Genomic DNA, 17,813 nt, shown 5'->3' with positions numbered 1-17,813 from the left:
GAGAATGGGGAATTATTGTCAATGGGTACAGAGTTTCAGTTTTGCAAGATGAAAAAAGTTCTGGATATGAGTAGTGGTGATGGTTTCACAACGATGTGAATGGACTTAATGCCACTGAACTGTACACTTAAAAATGGTTAACAGGTAAACTTTATGTAACTATTACACAAATAAATTTCTTGAAAATTTAATGATTATATACCATAGATTAAATAACAGCAGGATGTGAATGCAGTCTACACACAAGGGTATAAAGGAACACCAGGCTGGACAGGCTAGTGGCCCCTGCAGGTGTGCTGAAAGACAGGATGGGAGAAGCCAGTGGCCTTTGTGATGTCTCCCCACCTCCACCCTACAAAAGGCCTTGAGACACAGTCCGCCCTTCTTACTTCCACGATAATGCCACCCACCAATTTGCCCAAGAAGGCTTTCTTCTTCAGGAAAGACTATTGATGAGTACTCTTTACTGTGTGGGAAGAAGCAGGGTGGGATGGCGGGTATGAAAGGAACCAACCTAGCCTCTGGATAAAGGGGGAAAGCCCAGGCCTTGTCCTTACAGAAACGGGATGAGGCATGTTGTCTTGGACTCTTGCCACCTCTGTCGAAGCCCATGGGCTTCTGGGCACATACCCAGCAGCCTCTTATGGCCCTCACAAGGCTTAGGAATGCCCCCTGCATTTCCACTTGACCCAGCCTTCTTGGGCAATGCCTAGTTGCTGAGCGTCCCTGTATTTCCTCAAAACAAACAGTCTGTAGCTCAGCTAGCAGTGAGGGGTGAGAGTCAAATAACTAACTTTTTCTAAAATGTTAATGGCTGACAAGGCAAATGTGACCTCCCTTACTTTATTTACTCTTCCTAGCTAAAAGCCATAAAACTCTAAAAGTGGAATTTTTGTCATCCCGCATAAAACAGGGAGGCTGTGTTGCCACCTTCCAAGAGTGGTCTCTGACCCCCAGGCCTAATTTTAGGTCAGGATGATGAATTGATCAGACTTTAAGCTTCTGCTCTCATCACATAATTTCCTTAAGCAGAGAATTTGCATCTCATCATCGTTGTCCCTGCCGGAACCGGCAGAATGCCTTGTATGTGCTGCAAACAATTCTAGAAATACTTAGTGTCTGACTGCATTTCCAAGATACAGACGTGGGTTTTACTGGGCTTCATTCTTTTTTTGGAACCCACAGATTCTTTTCAAATGATTCCTTTCTCCCCCTTCTTCGTGAACATCAGGTAACCTGTGGCATCCACCTATGTGCTTTTTGGCCCACAAAAGCCTGGAGAAAGTGTGTGAGTTAAATTGATCCTAATGGAGGATAAAATAAGACAGACATCAAATCACATTCCTGTCCTGGGAAACTACCCCCCTCCACAATGTGCATATAATGTAATCAAGAGGCACAGACAGGACGGCTCACTCAGACTTTCTTCGTTGTGTTTGTGCTTAGTGGGTGACTTCAGTTTTGTATAACAGTGGGCTGATCTAATCTCATTTTTCATCCTTCTCAGAGCATCCTGGAGCTGGAGAAGGAAAGAATTCAACTCTTATGCAATAACTTAAACCAGTACTCACAACATATTTCTGTTTTTGGCCAAACCCTGACCACAGTGAGTAGTAAAGAATTCGCCATCTCTGGTATGCATGGTAAGAACTGGCGGGAAACATGTCCTCTGCAACCTTGTTCTGCTTTCCTCGGCATTGCAGTGCCACACGCAGATCCACTGCGCCATCAGCAAGATAGATGTCGAAAATGATATCCAGGCTCTCGTGGAAGAAACCGCAGTTTCATCTACAGAAAATAAATCTGAGTTCCTATTAACTGATTACTTTGTAAGTATGGGATGGAAGGAAGTTTCATTCATGGGAAACCTTAGTCATATACTGAGGGATTCATTTTGAAAAGAATTGAGAGCAATTGTAAAGGAAACAAAAATATTGACTTTTTCACAGTCCGTATAAATTTAAAAACTGTGTGGTTTACAGACTGGGCAATGCAAACCTGTCTTTGGTATTCTCTGCAAGGGAAGAACTCCAAACAGGGTTTTAGCCTGAATCTTTTTTTTTTTTTGAAGGAAATATTTTATTTCATTTACTTTTTTAATTTAAAAAATTTTTTTAATTTTATATTGGAACATAGTTGATTAACAACGTTGTGTTAGTTTCAGGTGTACAGCGAAGTGATTCAGTTATACATATACATGTATCTATTCCTTTATAAATTCTTTTCCCATTTAGGTTATTACAGAGTACTGAGCGGAGTTCCCTGTGCTATACAGTAGGTCCTTGTTGGTTATCTATTTTAAATATAGCAGTGTGTACATGTCAATCCCAAACTCCTGATCTATCCCTCCCCCCAAGACTGAATCTTCACACTCTATAAATACTGTGTATCACATTGGTTTGTCTATTGCTGCATAACAACTTACCCCCAAACTCAACAGCTTGAAGCAAACATTTATTATCTCAGAGTTTCTGTGGGTCAGAAATCCAGGTGTGGGTTAGCTGGGTGCCCGAGTCCCACACAGGGCTGTAATCAAGGTGTCAGCTGGGACTGCAGACATCTCAGTGCTCTACTGGGAGATGATCCGCTTCTAAGCTCACTCACGTGGCTGATGGCAAGCCTCTGGTCCTGGGGAACGGTTTTAGCTGGAGATATCAGTTCCTTGCCGTGTGGGTCTCTCCATCTATGGAGAGCTCACAGCATATCAGCCTGCTTCCCCTGGAACTAGCAATGCAGGAGAGACAGAGCCAGAGTGTCCAAGATGGAAGCATAGTCTTTTATAAGCTAATCTCAGAAGTGACATCTCATCAGATTCTATTTGTTAGAAGCAAGTCAATAAACAGCCCACACTCAAGGGGAAGGGATCACACAGAGGCATGAATCTTAGGAGGTGCAAATTATTTTCTGGTCCTTGCCTTTGAAAAACTTTAACCTAATTAGAGGATTATATCTTTTCTTTTTTCTTCTGGTTTTATTGAGATATAATGAACATACAGCACTGTATGTTTCAGGTGTACAGCATAATGATTTGACTTACATACATCATGAAATGATTACACGAGTTTAGTGAACATCCGTTCTCATATAGATAGAACCTTAAAAAAATAGAAAAAAAACCTTTTTCCTTGTGATGAGAACTCTTAGGGTTTACTATCCTAACAGCTTTCATATATAACACACAGCAGTGTTCATTCTATTATCATGCTGTGCGTTACATGCCCAGTACTTACTTATCTTGTAACTGGAAGTTTGTACCTTTTGACCACCTTCATCCAATTCCTCCTCTCCCCAGCGCCCACCTCGGGTAACCACAAATCTGATCTTTTTCTATGAGCTTGTTTGTTTTTGAAGTATAATTGACCTACAACATGATGTTAGTTCCTGGACCACAATACAGTGATTCGATATTTCTATACATTACAAAATGATCACCATGATAAAGTTAGTTGTTATCTGTAACCCTACAAAGTTATCACATTATTATTGACTAATATTCCCCACAATGTACATTTCATACCTATGATTCATTTATTGTGTAACTGAAAGTTTGTACCTCTTAAATCTCTCTCACCTATTTCTTTCTTCCTCTACCCTCTCCCCGTCAACTACCTGTTTGTTCTCTATACCTATGATTCTGTTTTTGTTTAGTTGTGTTTGTTCCTTTGTTTTTTTAGATTCCACTGTAAGTGAAATCATGCAGTATTTGTTTTTCTCTGTCTGGCTTATTTCATTTAGAATAATACCTTCTAGGTCCATCCATGTTGTCACAAATGGCAAGATTTCATTCTTTTTTGTGGCTGAGTAATATTCCATTATATATATGACAAATCTTCTTTATCCATTCATCTATTGATGGGAACTTAGGTTGCTTCAGTATCTTGGCTATTGTAAGTAATGCTGCAATGAACACTGGGGTGCATATATCTTTTCAAATTAATGTTTTTGCTTTCGTCAGGTATATACCCAGGAGTAGAACTGCTGGATTGTATGGTAGTTTCTACCAACAGTGTACCACAGTTCCCTTTTCCCCATATCCTCACCAACACTTATTTGTTGTCTTTTTAATGATGGCCGTACTGACAGGTGTGAGGTGATAGCTCACTGTGGTTCTGATTTGCATTTCCCTGATGATTAGTAATGTTGAGCATCTTTTCATGTGCCTGTTAGCCATGTGTACGTCTTCTCTGGAAAAATGTCTATTCAGGTCCTCTGCCCAGTTTTTAATTGGGTTGTTTGGTTTTTTTGATGTTGAGTTGTATGAGTTCCTTGTATATTTTGGATATTAACCCCTTGTCAGACAAATCATTTGCAAATTTCTTCTCCCATTCAGTAGGTAGCCTTTTCGTTTTGTTGGAAGTTTCATTTGTGTTTTGTTGACGTTTCTTCCACTGTGCAAAAGTTTTTAGTTTGATGTAGTCTCATTTGTTTATTTTTGCTTTTCTTCCCCTTGCCTGAGACATATTCAAAAAAAAATATTGTTAAGACCAGTGTCAAAGAATGTTCTGCCTGTGTTTTCTTCTAGAAGTTTTATGGTTTCAAGTCTTACATTTTTTAATCCATTTTGAGTTTATTAATTTTTTATTGAAGTATAGTTGATTTATAATGTTGTGTTAATTACTGCTATACAGCAAAGTGATTCAGTTATACATATATATATATTCTTTCTTTATGTTCTTTTCCATTATGGTTTATCATAGGATATTGAATATAGTCCTCTGTGCTATACAGTAGGACCTTGTTGTTTATCTAGTCTATATATAAAAGCTGACATCTGCTAACCCAAACTCCCACTCCATCCCTTCCCCATCCCCCTTCCCCTTGGCAACCACCAGTCAGTTTTCTATGTCCATAATTCTGGTTTTGTGTTGTTGTTGTCAGTGTTTTTATTTTCTTCGTTTTTTCAATATATTTTTTTTTACATCTTTATTGGAGTATAATTGCTTTACAATGGTGTGTTAGTTTCTGCTTTATAACAAAGTGAATCAGTTATACATATACATATGTTCCCATATCTCTTCCCTCTTGCGTCTCCCTCCCTCCCACTCTCCCTATCCTACCCCTCTAGGTGGTCACAAAGCACCGAGCTGATCTCCCTGTGCTATGCGGCTGCTTCCCACTAGCTATCTATTTTACGTTTCTGTTCTGTAGATAGGTTTATTTGTGTCATATTTTAGATTCCACATATAAGTGATATCATATGGTATTTGTCTTTCTCTTTCTGACTTACTACACTTATTATGATAGTCTCTAGTTGCATCCATGTTGCTGCAAATGGCATTTTTCTGTTCTTTTTATGGTGAGTAGTATATACATTGTATATATGTACCACGTATTCTTTATCCATTTGTCTGTCAGTGGACATTTAGGTTGTTTCCATGTCTTGGCTATTGTGAATAGTGCTGCTGTGAACATAGGGGCACATGTATCTTTTTGAATTACAGTTTTGTCTGGATATATGCCCAGGAGTGGGATTGCTGGATTATATGGTAATTCTATTTTTAGTTTTCTGAGGAAACTCTATACTGTTTTCCACAGTGGCTGCACCAACTTACATTCCCACCAACAGTGTATGAGAGTTCCCTTTTCTCCACACCCTCTCCAGCATTTGTTATTTGTAGACTTTTTAATGATGGCCATTCTGACTGGTGTGAGGTGATACCTCATTTTAGTTTTGATTTGTGTTTCTCTGATAATTAGTGATGTTGAACATCCTTTCTTGTGCCTGTTGGCCATCTATATGTCTTCTTTGGAGAAATGTCTCTTTAGGTCTTCTGCCCATTTTTGGATTGGGTTTTTTGTTTTCTTGTTGTTGAGTTGTATGAGCTGCTTGTATATTTTGGAAATTAAGCCCTTGTCGTTCGCATCTTTTGCAAATATTTTCTCCCATTCTGTAGGTTGTTTCTTCGTTTTGTTTATGCTTTCCTTTGCTGTGAAAAAGCTTGTAAGTTTGACTAGTTCTCATTTGTTTATTTTTGGTTTTATTTCTATTGCCTTGGGAGACTGACCTAAGAAAACATTGGTACAATTTATGTCGGAGAATGTTTTGCCTGTGTTCTCTTCTAGGAGTTTTATGGTGTTATGTCTTATGTTTAAGTCTTTAAGCCATTTTGAGTTTATTTTTATATATGGTGAGAGAAAGTAATCCAGTTTGATTCTTTTGCATGTAGGTGTCCAGTTTTCCCAGCACCATTTTTTTTTTTTTTGTGGTACGCGGGCCTGTCCCTGTTGTGGCCTCTCCCGTTGCGGGGCACAGGCTCCAGATGTGCAGGCGCAGCGGCCATGGCTCACGGGCCCAGCCGCTCCGCGGCATGTGGGATCCTCCCGGACCAGGGCACGAACCCGCGTCCCCTGCATCGGCAGGTGGACCCCCAACCACTGTGCCACCAGGGAAGCCCCCAACACCATTTTTTGAAGAGGCTTTTTCTCATTGTATATTCTTCCTCCTTTGTCATAAATTAATTGCCATTCCAGAGGCTTATTTTGAGGACATTTAGGTGATTACTATCACATGACCTTCCTTGCTAAAAACTGATCAGTGTCCCTGGTCAGAGCCCAGACATCTTGCCTGTTTGCTCTCTTGGGCTAAATTCTCTATCTTCTTGGGTCAGGTCATGCCTCAAAGATTTTGTCCTTCACTCCCCTCTTGTTAGTTTTAATTGTAGTGTTCTAGATGCTGATCGTTAATTACCAAAATCTGCAGGAAAAACTCCTGGTTGCTCCTTCCTGGGCCCTCTGCTGTATTTCACTCAACTTCCAAGGTCCAGTCTGGGAGGCTCACCCCTCTCTCTGTGTAAAACTGGACCACTGGTCATGTCCTCCTATAAAAGTATAGCCAAAACCAACATCCCAGTACCCCCACTCAGGGAACAAGAGATGAGGGGAGAGGGGAAGGCAGTTAGATCTGACATAATAATGAATTCTGACCGGCTTTCTCCTTCCCACCATCTAAACAGCAATAAGTGGCTGGCTGTTTCTTTAATTGAATCTTTTTTTCCGACCCTGGCAAAGGCAAAGCAAATTAGCAATAGCAATGTCTGTTAAAGCGGAAACAAAGGTAGAGATGGAAGTGGAAAGGAAGATTTGATTACATGGGGAAAGTACTTTTTTTTTTTCTTCCAAACCGTGTAGGTGATCACTGAGATGGGAAAATGTACAATAAAATATATCTATTACTTTCTTGTAAAAATGCCTCTATCAGCTAACCTGTCAATAAAATAAGGGTCATTCTCCTTGAAAATTTGACTAAGCTCCTATTGAAATGTAAAGAAGTAGCCACAATGGTTTATCTTATTTGATGTGCCCATGGGAATTTTTGGTTTCTATGCCATTTCAGTGCAGCAGAACTAACGACTATGTATCTGTTGTCTAAGAGAATGGACTGTATCTCCAAATGGGTGAATAGAATTGTCCTAATATTCTTAAAGCAAAACACCTCCAAAATCTGACTTTATAGTCATTGGCAATAAGTGTAGACTGGCTTTTACAGAGTGCTATGAAATCTACATGGACGAGGGTAAGACAGGAGAACTATCTGAATGTGAATATTGGAGGGCTGGTGATCAGTGTGAAAAATATTTGTAAGGTTACTGTAAAGGCCATGTTCTAAAGATTGTATCTGCAGTTTAAATGCCTCCTCTGGTTTTGATCTTCTTTCTGACAAATTTTTGAAAGAGAAGGACAAATTTAAGAAAGTTAACGACGGCAGTTTAATCTATCTCAAGTTGATCCAGTAGTGATCTATCCGTGGAAATACATTTGTGAACAATATAGGCATCCCCAAAGAAACCAAATGAAGTCTTGGACTGGCATGAGAGTCAGATTATGAGGTGCGTTCCTCCAGCAAGGAAGGACTGAGGGTTGGACTGAAGCATCCTTGCAGTTCACTCGGAGCTCACCTGCAGAGGTAACGTCAGCTTGGGCCTCAGCCTCAGGCAGACATGTGAAGGAGTGGACTCTGGTGGAGAATTGGGAGTCACAGGAGTTGGGTTTCATCAGTAATTACTTACTAGCTGTTTCGTCTTGGGCCTTCATTTATTTCTGAGTGTCACAGGTAAAATGGGGAAAATAAAACCAATCTCGTCGAGTTGTTATAAGAATCACAAAGAGTCACATGTAATAAAGGATATAGAGAAAATTTTTATAATATATAATACACAGTATGTATATTAAATATTTTAGTCTCTACATTATATTTTTGTAAAGGCTATTATTCTCTTTGCTCTAAATCTTCTCTTCTCTTTCTTCAGGACAGTCTATCTAAAGCTAATCTCTCCACCAATATTCAGGGTCCTCGCTTTTCTCCTTCCTACCAGATAAGTCCTGACTCCTGCGCTTCCATCTTCAGTCATCAGTTTTCCCTTTCTCCAAGGTTTCTGTCCATCTACTGCACTTATGTTCAGCCACCTCCCAACCTGACCCTAACATCCTTTTTCTTTTTTCACATAAAGGTTTTAATCATTTTAAGTTGCATATCACTGTAGGATATTTGCTTTGACTTGTTACTAGGCATTTAAACTGTGTCCTAACATCCTTTTTTTTCTTTCAACTCTGGAAATAACGTATATGAAAGCTCTGCTATTGTTAATGGTTCTCATAACCTACATGATAAAATCCCTACTTCAGCCTGAAAATCTGACCTAAACTACTTAGACAATTTTTTCTTCCACTACATTTGCTCAAGCAACTGGTCTGTTTATTGTTCCCCATACATTTCACACAACTCTCCCTCTGTCCTTTGCTTGTGCCATTTCTCCTGCAAGGAGTACCCTTTGCCCTCCTACCCCTCAACTGAAATGTGCTGGTTAAGTCAGCTAGTCTCCTTGAAGCTTTCATGCCCCTTCCCTTGGTGAGCCACATGCTCCTATGAAATAGCCATAGTAACGTTCACCCTCCAAGAATAATTTTTATCTATTAAAGAAAGTGCTCAGCTATACACTTACAAGTTGTAAACGAGGAGCTGTCTTCTTATTCAGTAGGTCTAGAAAAGGTAGACCAATCTGTAGAAAACCAGAGGTAACCCTGCTTTTATTTTTTTTTCTTTTTTCTTCCATCAAGTTAAAATTGAATACAGTCAGTGAAAGCCTCAGTGCAACTAGGAGTAGCAACTCTTACTTTTTTCCCTTTAAATTGTTAAACTTCCTTTTTTTTTCCCTAAAGGAAGAAGATCCTAAAAATGCAATGAGTAAAGAGCGACAGGCATCTTCAATAAAGTCAAAACTGTTGAGACTGCAAAAAGATATTGAAAAAGCCTCGCGAGACCAGCAAGGTGTGTAATTACCTCTTTGACTGGCCTGGTAAGGGAAAGTATTCTACTCGGAGGTTTCATCCAGAGTTAGGGTGATTCTGCTTTTGCTGACTGGTGCAGAGATCATCTCATTTAAAAGACCAGATATAAAACCTAATTTGTGTGAATAAAGAAAAATGAAAAAGCAAGGGGAGAGCAAAAAAAATTGAAAATGACATTCTGGTCTGTGAGATCTATACAAGTACTATACCACCATTTCCAGAAGTGTATCATTTTACAGTGTTCCTGAAATTGGCTGATATGAGGGACAATTTGTTTGGTTTAAAACACAGTAAACCTCCTGTGTACAAGGCTTTTCATTTTCTTGTATTTCCCCCATATTATTTTATTTTATTCTATTGGGGGGTGCTAATAGGTTGTTTTAAAAATTTTTAAATTTATATAATTTTTTTTAATTGAAGTATAATTGACGTACAACACTACATTCGTTCTAGGTGCACAACATAATGATTCAGTATTTCTATACATTACAGAATGATCACCACTTGTTTGTTTCTTTTTAAACTAACTTCCTGAATGATGTGAAAGTCATTCAAATTAAATCCTATACTTAGACGTTAGGTATGTGAGAACGTGAAGCAGCTCTAAAGTGTTACAGGTAATAAAAACAACTCCACTTTTATGATTCTGATATGTAGAGCTTATTTTATGTGGACCAGAGAACCCTGTTGCAATGTAATACTTGATAGGAAATCCAAGAGAGCAAAATGTTTAGAAATGTAAATATCAGTGGAGGAGAGCTTAACATGGGGGTAAATGTTAGGAATCCACCATGGAATGGGACAACAAGGAGGATGCAAAATCTCATCTTGAAAAATAACAATCAAGACTGCTTAAGCACCAGCATTTCTCAAATCCCATTAAATGAAGGTACAGGTCACCCATTCAGTAAAATTTAGTAACAACTACACACAGAAACAGGCCCAGCCATTTGGGAAATGCTCCCGGCATCACTTCTGGGCTCAGGCTCCCTCCGAGTATAACCACCTGCCAGTTGTGTCCCACTAGGACCAGAGGAACAGAGACTGACAGCCTTATTTCACTTTCAGGCCTGGAACGAATGCTGAAAGCATACTCCAGCCACCCCTGCTTCTCAGACACAGAGAGCCAAAAAAGCACAGCAGCCTTAATGGACGAGGTGAACATTTGCAGAATGCCATTTCCTAGATTTAATGATGAAGGAGCTATTTTGGGAATGCTTGTTTTCTGGACCATTTGACCTCTGTTTGCCTTTCCTTTCTCATGACACAGAACAGTCTAGTCAGAGAGCTTGTACACTCAGCTCCTTGACAAGTGGTTTGAGGAATCTGGAAAAATCCAGCTACTTAGAAATGTTTGATTTAGTGTCCTCCCGGGGGTGGGGGGGGAAGTGCCTAAAATAGAATTCCCCCAAATAGAATCATTCAAGTAAGGTCTGAAGACCGTGTGTACTTTACTCCAGTTAACAGATGTGACCAAAAACACAGCGTCTGCATTCAGAGAGGCCTGCATCTAGCTCTGCCTTTTACAGGGACCTGGGACAAGTTTAGTTTTCTCACCTTTAAAGAGGGATGTTGCTACCTAAGGGGTTTTGTGAGGATGATGCATTATTTAGAAAATGCTAGCACAGGGCACAGAGGAGAATTGAAATCCTGGTAATTATCATTGAGATGCTGTTTTCCATTCATCCTTGAGCTAACATCAGGGTCTTCCGAGTATAACAGGGGAAAGGAGAGATGTGACCGCACAGAAGGAAGATGGCCGACTGGGGTGTGAGGCAAGAGCTTCCAGGGAAACAAGGAAAAAAACTTCAGAGACCAAGGTTGTTTTGAAGGAAGGGGGACATACTGTCAGCGGAGGGCAGGGAGAGGCACCTCCGGGCCTTGTAGCTGAAAGGCTGGACTGCAGCAGCCCCGAGACATTTGTTGGGATTTGTGGGCAATGCAGCCTCTTCAGAAGAACCCACATTATAAGGGCAGTTAGTAAAGGCCCATGAATTTTAAACAGGAATAAAAATGAACAGATACTATGACCTATGTGTACAAGATACAGGGTTTCTGCTGTGATTGGAGAGGAAGTTGACTGCGGTTAATCTGAGAAGAATTCAGGAAGAGATCAAAATTTTATCAATGTTTTGAAGGATCCAGGAAGCTGAACCAGCTTTCCTTACCTTGTACATAGTCTAAACAACTCTCTTGTAAAAGTAGGTACCTAATAATTCTGTCCAAATGAGCAATTTCAATAGTTCTTTGGTAAAAGTAGACAGATGCAGCCAGGTACAGTTTATCTGTTTTTTAGCAGTGGCTTCCTTTAATGGAGGTGGTGTTACAGAAATAAACCTGACACTTTCTGTGAAAAGACAGGCCTGAATTCTGTTCACTTGGGAACAGAGGTCTAATATCCTTGCAGTGACATATGGCTATAATTTTTATAAAATTATAAAACAGGCTGTTAGACATTTTCTGTGACAGCATAAAATGTTTAATTAATTCGATGTAAATGATATTTACCAAAAGAAAGTCATATGGAGCATTTTATGATAGCATTAAGATTTAAGTTTATTTCTTTGGGTTCTTGCATAAAATTTTGTCATTGACATAGAACACGTTATTAGGATCATCTTGGTACACAACTGGCCTGATTCACACAGTGGAGGATGCAAGATGGGAGATGATCTGACCCCTGAGTTTATGGTGTTTATGATCTAGTGATGGAGCAAATAAGAGCCTTCAAATAGTAGGTGCCAAATATCCGTGTAATTCGGTCACGCACGTCTGCCTTTAATGGAAGGAAACTCGTGATAGTGGTAGACTGATTTTGTGTTACGCAGAGAAGGTTTCTTGCAGGGAGAAGCTCTGTTTCACAGAAATTCTTCCTAATTCATTGACTCTTGGTCCTTGAAGTGCTATATTTGAAGCAAGAATGTTGGCAAGCCATATTCTCTGAGAAATTGTGGAAACTGGAGGTATTTAGAGCAGATATTGTCTTTGGATACCGAAAGGAGCACCACAGAGCAGAGAGACTTGATCTGTGATGCTCTCAAGTGCAGACTAGATCTAAGGCTAGAAGCTATGGGGGAGCTTTTGATTTCATCCTAGCTGAGCCTGCCCACTATTCAGTGGATTGTTCCAAGGATTAGAGCCCTTCTCCATCGATTGGAGGTGTTTGCTCCATGGCTGTGACCCCCTGGCCGGGATGTTAGGATTAGGAACCCCCAGGCGGGAGGTGTGGAAAAGGGAGAGACAATGGTGAGGAGAAGATTGGATAAGCAGACCCCTTCCAATATTTAGATTCTATGATTTGATTTACAACTTGACAGAGAAGTCATTATAAAGTTTCTAGCTCAAGGTCAAATCAGAACAGGAGAGACTAGGAGAATAGCTTTAGTTTCAGTCTTTATTTTTATATTCAAATACCCCAGAATATGGTTTCTGGTTTCCAGAAGTGTTACTGCAGACTTTCTGGGTAATATAAGACCTCACCTCTTCAAGAAACAATAACATAAACAACAAAACCCTGACTCACATCATTTTAGTTTGATTCTATTGATAAGAGTTCACTTCTGTTCTTTATGTTAAGTGCCCATGGCACCATTGCCTTTCTTCAAAGCCTTCCGAAAGCCTACCTTCTGCAATCAGCACTTATTATTCTCTACCTCATTCCTCAGCAGAAATTCGAGTAAAGCGATTCATTGCCAAAAAATGCTGAGTAATATACCTATCAAGGTTTCTGGTTTACCTTATTTACAAGGGTCTAGAATACGACACACTCAACAACTAAGGCTTTCCTCTAGACTACTTAAAGTGTCCATTGTTTTTCTCTCTTCAGCATTTTCTGCATATGAGTTGCAAATGAGTTGAATGTGTATTTTTCTGGACCTCTTTGTCATTTTGGAAGTTATCCTGATATCCCTTTACCCACGCAGTTGTGCCTCAAAATTTTCTAGAAGTTTACTCATATGGTCAAATGATGTATCCACAGAATAACTTGAAACTAATGCTTTTGCAAGCAAACGCCTATAAACTGTCATCCATCTTAGCAGAACTTGAGCAAAGACCTCAACCCAGCCATGTCTGTAGTAACTCCATCTTCAAGTGGAAAGAAAAGGTAAGCATTTAAAAGGTTGGCTATAATTTCTGGACTGGGCTTGCTGGGTGGAATGGCTTAAGGCAGCAACAGGCCAAAAAAACTGTTACGAATTATATATGCCATATGCTCAAATCCCCAGTCGCACAATTTTAAGATACATTTATTTATTTTTTGAGCACCGTAACAAGAGCTAAACACAAATGAATACATGCTTTGTATTCATATATAAATTAATGAGTTAAAAACACTTTGGGTTCCTTCTTCCTTCTCATACTTCTCACTTTATCCTTTGAACATGCTGTTATAGTAAAATTTCTATTAAATCAAAATCTTAGTATTCATACAGACCTAAATTGTAAGATTTTGTGATATGCAGTAGTCTCATCCATTTAACATAGTTCCTAATGTAGAGAATGCGTGTGCACAATTTAAAAAATTCACACACATGAATTTTCCCAGTGTTACACTCTAGGAATTGATGAGCGTGTGAATATACACAGGTAGCTGTTTTCCATTTCCTACAAGAAGAGGGAGCTGTAACCACCTTGTGATGAAGGGACAGTTTTCTTTCTAAGAGACTCAAGCTCTAAAAGGGTCTCAGTCATTTACACAGAGTCATGATCATTTCACTTGCTTTAAAACCAAGTTGAATTTGTAGAAGTAATGCTGGAAATGTTACTATTTGGCCTAGGGGTACAGGTCAGAATTGCAAATACAGGCTATAAAATATGGTAATTGTCTAATTCTGAAAATATTAAGGTCTCAGAAACAAGAATGTGCTAGAGTAGGGTTTAGGAATGTATTGAATTTTTTCTTTATACCCTCCTCCCAACAATTGAAAAACAAATTCCTGAGGAAAACAGCTGCAGAATAGTTACTTTTCGCAAATACTTTTGATGACAATGTTGTAAAAAATGACTTTTTTTTTTTTTTAACTATTCAAACAGCAGCAGACACATAGTTCTGTAAAAATATCTCGGCCTTTTCTGACAAAGAGATTAGAGAATGTTGTGAGCAGGTCATCTTCTGGTGGGCAGAGAATTCCAAGTTCTTCATCTACAGGTAATCTCATGCCCAGAATAATGTGGGGCTGGGTCCTATCAGTAAAGCACGTTGCCAAAATTATATTTTATTTTCAGAGCCACATTGACATAAATCGGCTCAAAGAAATTTACGTTTCAATTAGGACTGATTAATTTGTTAAAATGTGTAGCTTTCTGTGCAAATGTCATCCAGAAGGTGGGAAGGACTCAAGAAGATTGGAGGGTTGGGAAAAGAATTCTCTAATATGAGAAGGTACCTCCAGTCACTGGCCTCCATGTTATTCAGACAACCTGCAGTTTGCTGTCCACACACTCAGCCTGGAAACATTGGGAGGACTCTACAGTTTTGTCTCCACAGACTCCTCCAAATTGCCATGCAAATCCCAACCTCTTTTCAGGAAACACGGTGATCCCAAGGCCTACCCGCCCCCAGTGTTCAGCCACCTGACTTTGGTCATTTTCCATCCACACCCCCACTGCCTTTTACCTTTCAACACACACACACACACACACACACACATATACATGCAAGCACCTGTCATCCGTCATTGTTCAACTATAGTAACCATAACATTGACTCTCTAGATTCTTGATTAGAACTTGGCAAAAAAGTTTCAATCAAACCCAGGCCATTGTAGTCCACATGGTATGTTAAAGACTCGTGGTTGCATCATTGAGAAACAGTTCCCTAAGTACCTGGGGATGATGGAGGAAGCACCTGCTCCAAGTGTCTCCTATCTATTCCTGATTGGCAAAACTGGTGCTGGTTTTCCAAAACATGAATACAGTTACCACACAGCTTAGCTAACTGATGTTGATTAAGTTCACGTGGGAAACAGTTTAAAATTGTCATCATTATTAATACTACAGTAACTTTTTGTCCAGACTTTCTATGTTAGAGCTTTTGATTATGTAATATACACAGTTCGTCCACATAGTATGTACATCAGAAATGGTTACTGAATCAGAGAATGAATGTTATATACAATTATAAACTTTCCTTTTGGGAAGATTTCAGTATATTTAAGCTCTGCACTACACGGCTGAAAAACTAGACCACTGCCCACCATGTTCATCTTGCCTACTGACCCAGCATTAGTCATTATAACTTGATCCAACTTTCAGCCTCCGGTGTGACCCAGCTCGGCAATGGGCTTTGCAAGGCCTTATATTCTTTCCAAGCCAGGCAAGATGACGAACTGAATTTGGAAAAAGGTAAGAATCATTCTCAAATAGTTGAATTGCCTTCCCATATTGAAATTTTTAACTTGAAAAAAACTCTTGTCTTAGCCTTAAAAGTTATTACCAGGTCATGCATTCATAGCCTGGCTGTTATCAGACTAAGTTCAAATCTATTATTTGACTGACTACTTATTCTTTGGTTTCTTCTTCCCTCTTAGATGTTTGCTGAAGAACAAAGATAAATAAATAAATAATTGCAGTTTGTCTTAAAAACAAGGATATGTATTACTCTCAACCAAATGAATATCTCTCATATATTAATTTTTTGTCAAAGTATAATTGATTTGCAAGGTTGTGTTATTTTCAGGTGTATGGCATGGTGGTTCAGTTACATATACATGTATATATTTATGTGTGTATACATGTATAGATATATATACACACATATATAAGTATACATCTGTATATATACACACACATACATGTTCTTTTTCAGATTCTTTTCCATTATAGGCTATTACAAGATATTGAATATAATTCCAGGTGCTATACAGTAGGTCCTTGTTGTTTATCTCTTTTATATATAGTAGTGTGTATATGTTAATCCCAAATTCCTAATTTATCCCACCCCCCTTCCCTTTCGGTAACCATAAAATTGTTTTCTATGGAAAAAAAAAAGTTATTACCAGGTCAAAGCAGTTCAGGTTTATAATCACTCTTCTTAGAAGATAAAGCACATCAAAAAGAAAGCTCACATGATAAAAATAGCTAACACATATTTGGTGTTTACTAGGTGCCAGACATTGCTGCAAACACATTGTCCAATTTAATATTCCTAAAAACGTTTGAGGTTGGTATTATTTATGCCCATTTTATGACTGAGGCGACTGAGGCACAGAAGGGTTAAGTACTTTGGCTAAAGTCACCAGCAGTAGTGGCACAGGATTTGGACTCAGAAACTCAGAGTCACGCTCTTAATCACAGTGCTCCACTGGGGTAGAACGTCGGTAATGGCAAGTTATCAGAGAGGCAGCCCCACCTTTTTCCTTTTCAGAAAGTTACTCATACAAGAATGTGAAGTGACTTCCTCTCATGGCTTAGTCTAAGTGCCAGTTCTAAACCCGGTCAAAGGACTCCCAGCTTAGTATTTCTCACACTTCTCTCTCAAAAAAGGGTTTTATGCCCAATTAAAGGAATCAGACCCCCTTCTTTGTGTCACAGATTTTTGTTTAACGTGGAAAGGTTATTATATGATGGATGGTGTAGACCCCAAGATTATTAAACAAGAAAAAGTCACCAGCCTCAACTTTCTCTGTCTGTCCAATTATCAACCACATTTGGATGGTAAGCTAAGGCAGGGATCTGGAAGTGAAATGGTTAGTGAGAAAGAATTGTGTCATAGGAGAAAATTTATAATCCATGACCAGGACATGGTGCCCAGAACCAACAGAAAGTTGAGATGGATTTTGCAGCCAAACAACAGGGATACCATGTATTTGCTATCGGTTCACAGGTGCTTCCTTTTCAGTTTGCCAGTCAGAGTTCTCCAGGCAGTTACTTTTCCTTGTAGCTCAGACATAAGTAAAGACAAGAAAAAAGGAAAGTAGACTCTCTCCTGCATGCATCTTAAATCAATGTTGCCTTTAATTTAAAAGTTTTCAGTGTTATAGAAGTCAGTTCATTACTCATCATGTCATCCTAAGGCTGCCTACACCAGTGAGTAAATGAAATGCAGTAGTCCCACTTTCCATATGAATTAACACACTTCCCAGATGCCACCTAGAACCCAGGGTCCTGAGTCTGAGTTACATAGTTAACACAAATTGATCATCTTGTCTTCAGTTCTGTTGGTTGCAAAGCCTACTTATACATTATATCCTGTGGGTTCTTTAAATGGAACGAGTTCGTTGGAGGCTTAGGGAAGCTGGTGATAAAATTTTAAGTTATTCGTTTGAATTCCGATAGTAGGCTGTGTCAATCTACTGACCTGAGAGAACTCATTAGATGGAGACCTTAGCCTGAGAGTGATCTCCTGCAAGAATAAATAGTGATGTGACTAAGGAGAGATAGAAGGGGGATCAATGGTCTCCTTTGCCTTAGAAAGAAAATTACTGGGGAGAAGAATGAAAGAAAGAAAGACTGAAAATGACCTCATGATGATGCTTAAAGATCAAGTAGCTCTTGGATCCTTAAGGAAGTGGATATTTCCACTTTGA

At 39.2% G+C, this 17,813-nt stretch overlaps 1 protein-coding gene across 9 annotated transcripts in view; it reads left to right on the top strand.

Moving 5' to 3' along the window:
- NOSTRIN (nitric oxide synthase trafficking) overlaps positions 1-17,813 on the top strand; it is a 70,516-nt gene that overhangs the window by 45,311 nt on the left and 7,392 nt on the right. For 4 of the 9 annotated variants that reach the window (XM_060302290.1, XM_030852490.2, XM_060302289.1 and 1 more), the window contains exons 10-16: positions 1,508-1,606; positions 1,704-1,829; positions 9,157-9,265; positions 10,354-10,442; positions 13,265-13,390; positions 14,320-14,434; positions 15,541-15,630. In XM_060302290.1, coding sequence (XP_060158273.1) covers positions 1,508-1,606; positions 1,704-1,829; positions 9,157-9,265; positions 10,354-10,442; positions 13,265-13,390; positions 14,320-14,434; positions 15,541-15,630 — 754 coding nt within the window. The other 5 variants (XM_030852494.2, XM_060302291.1, XR_009564611.1 and 2 more) reach the window with 4 other exon arrangements.

The sequence above is a fragment of the Globicephala melas genome, chromosome 7 (assembly GCF_963455315.2).
Source record: "Globicephala melas chromosome 7, mGloMel1.2, whole genome shotgun sequence".
Classification (NCBI taxonomy): domain Eukaryota; kingdom Metazoa; phylum Chordata; class Mammalia; order Artiodactyla; family Delphinidae; genus Globicephala; species Globicephala melas.
This window is presented reverse-complemented; position numbering and strand designations above follow the sequence as displayed.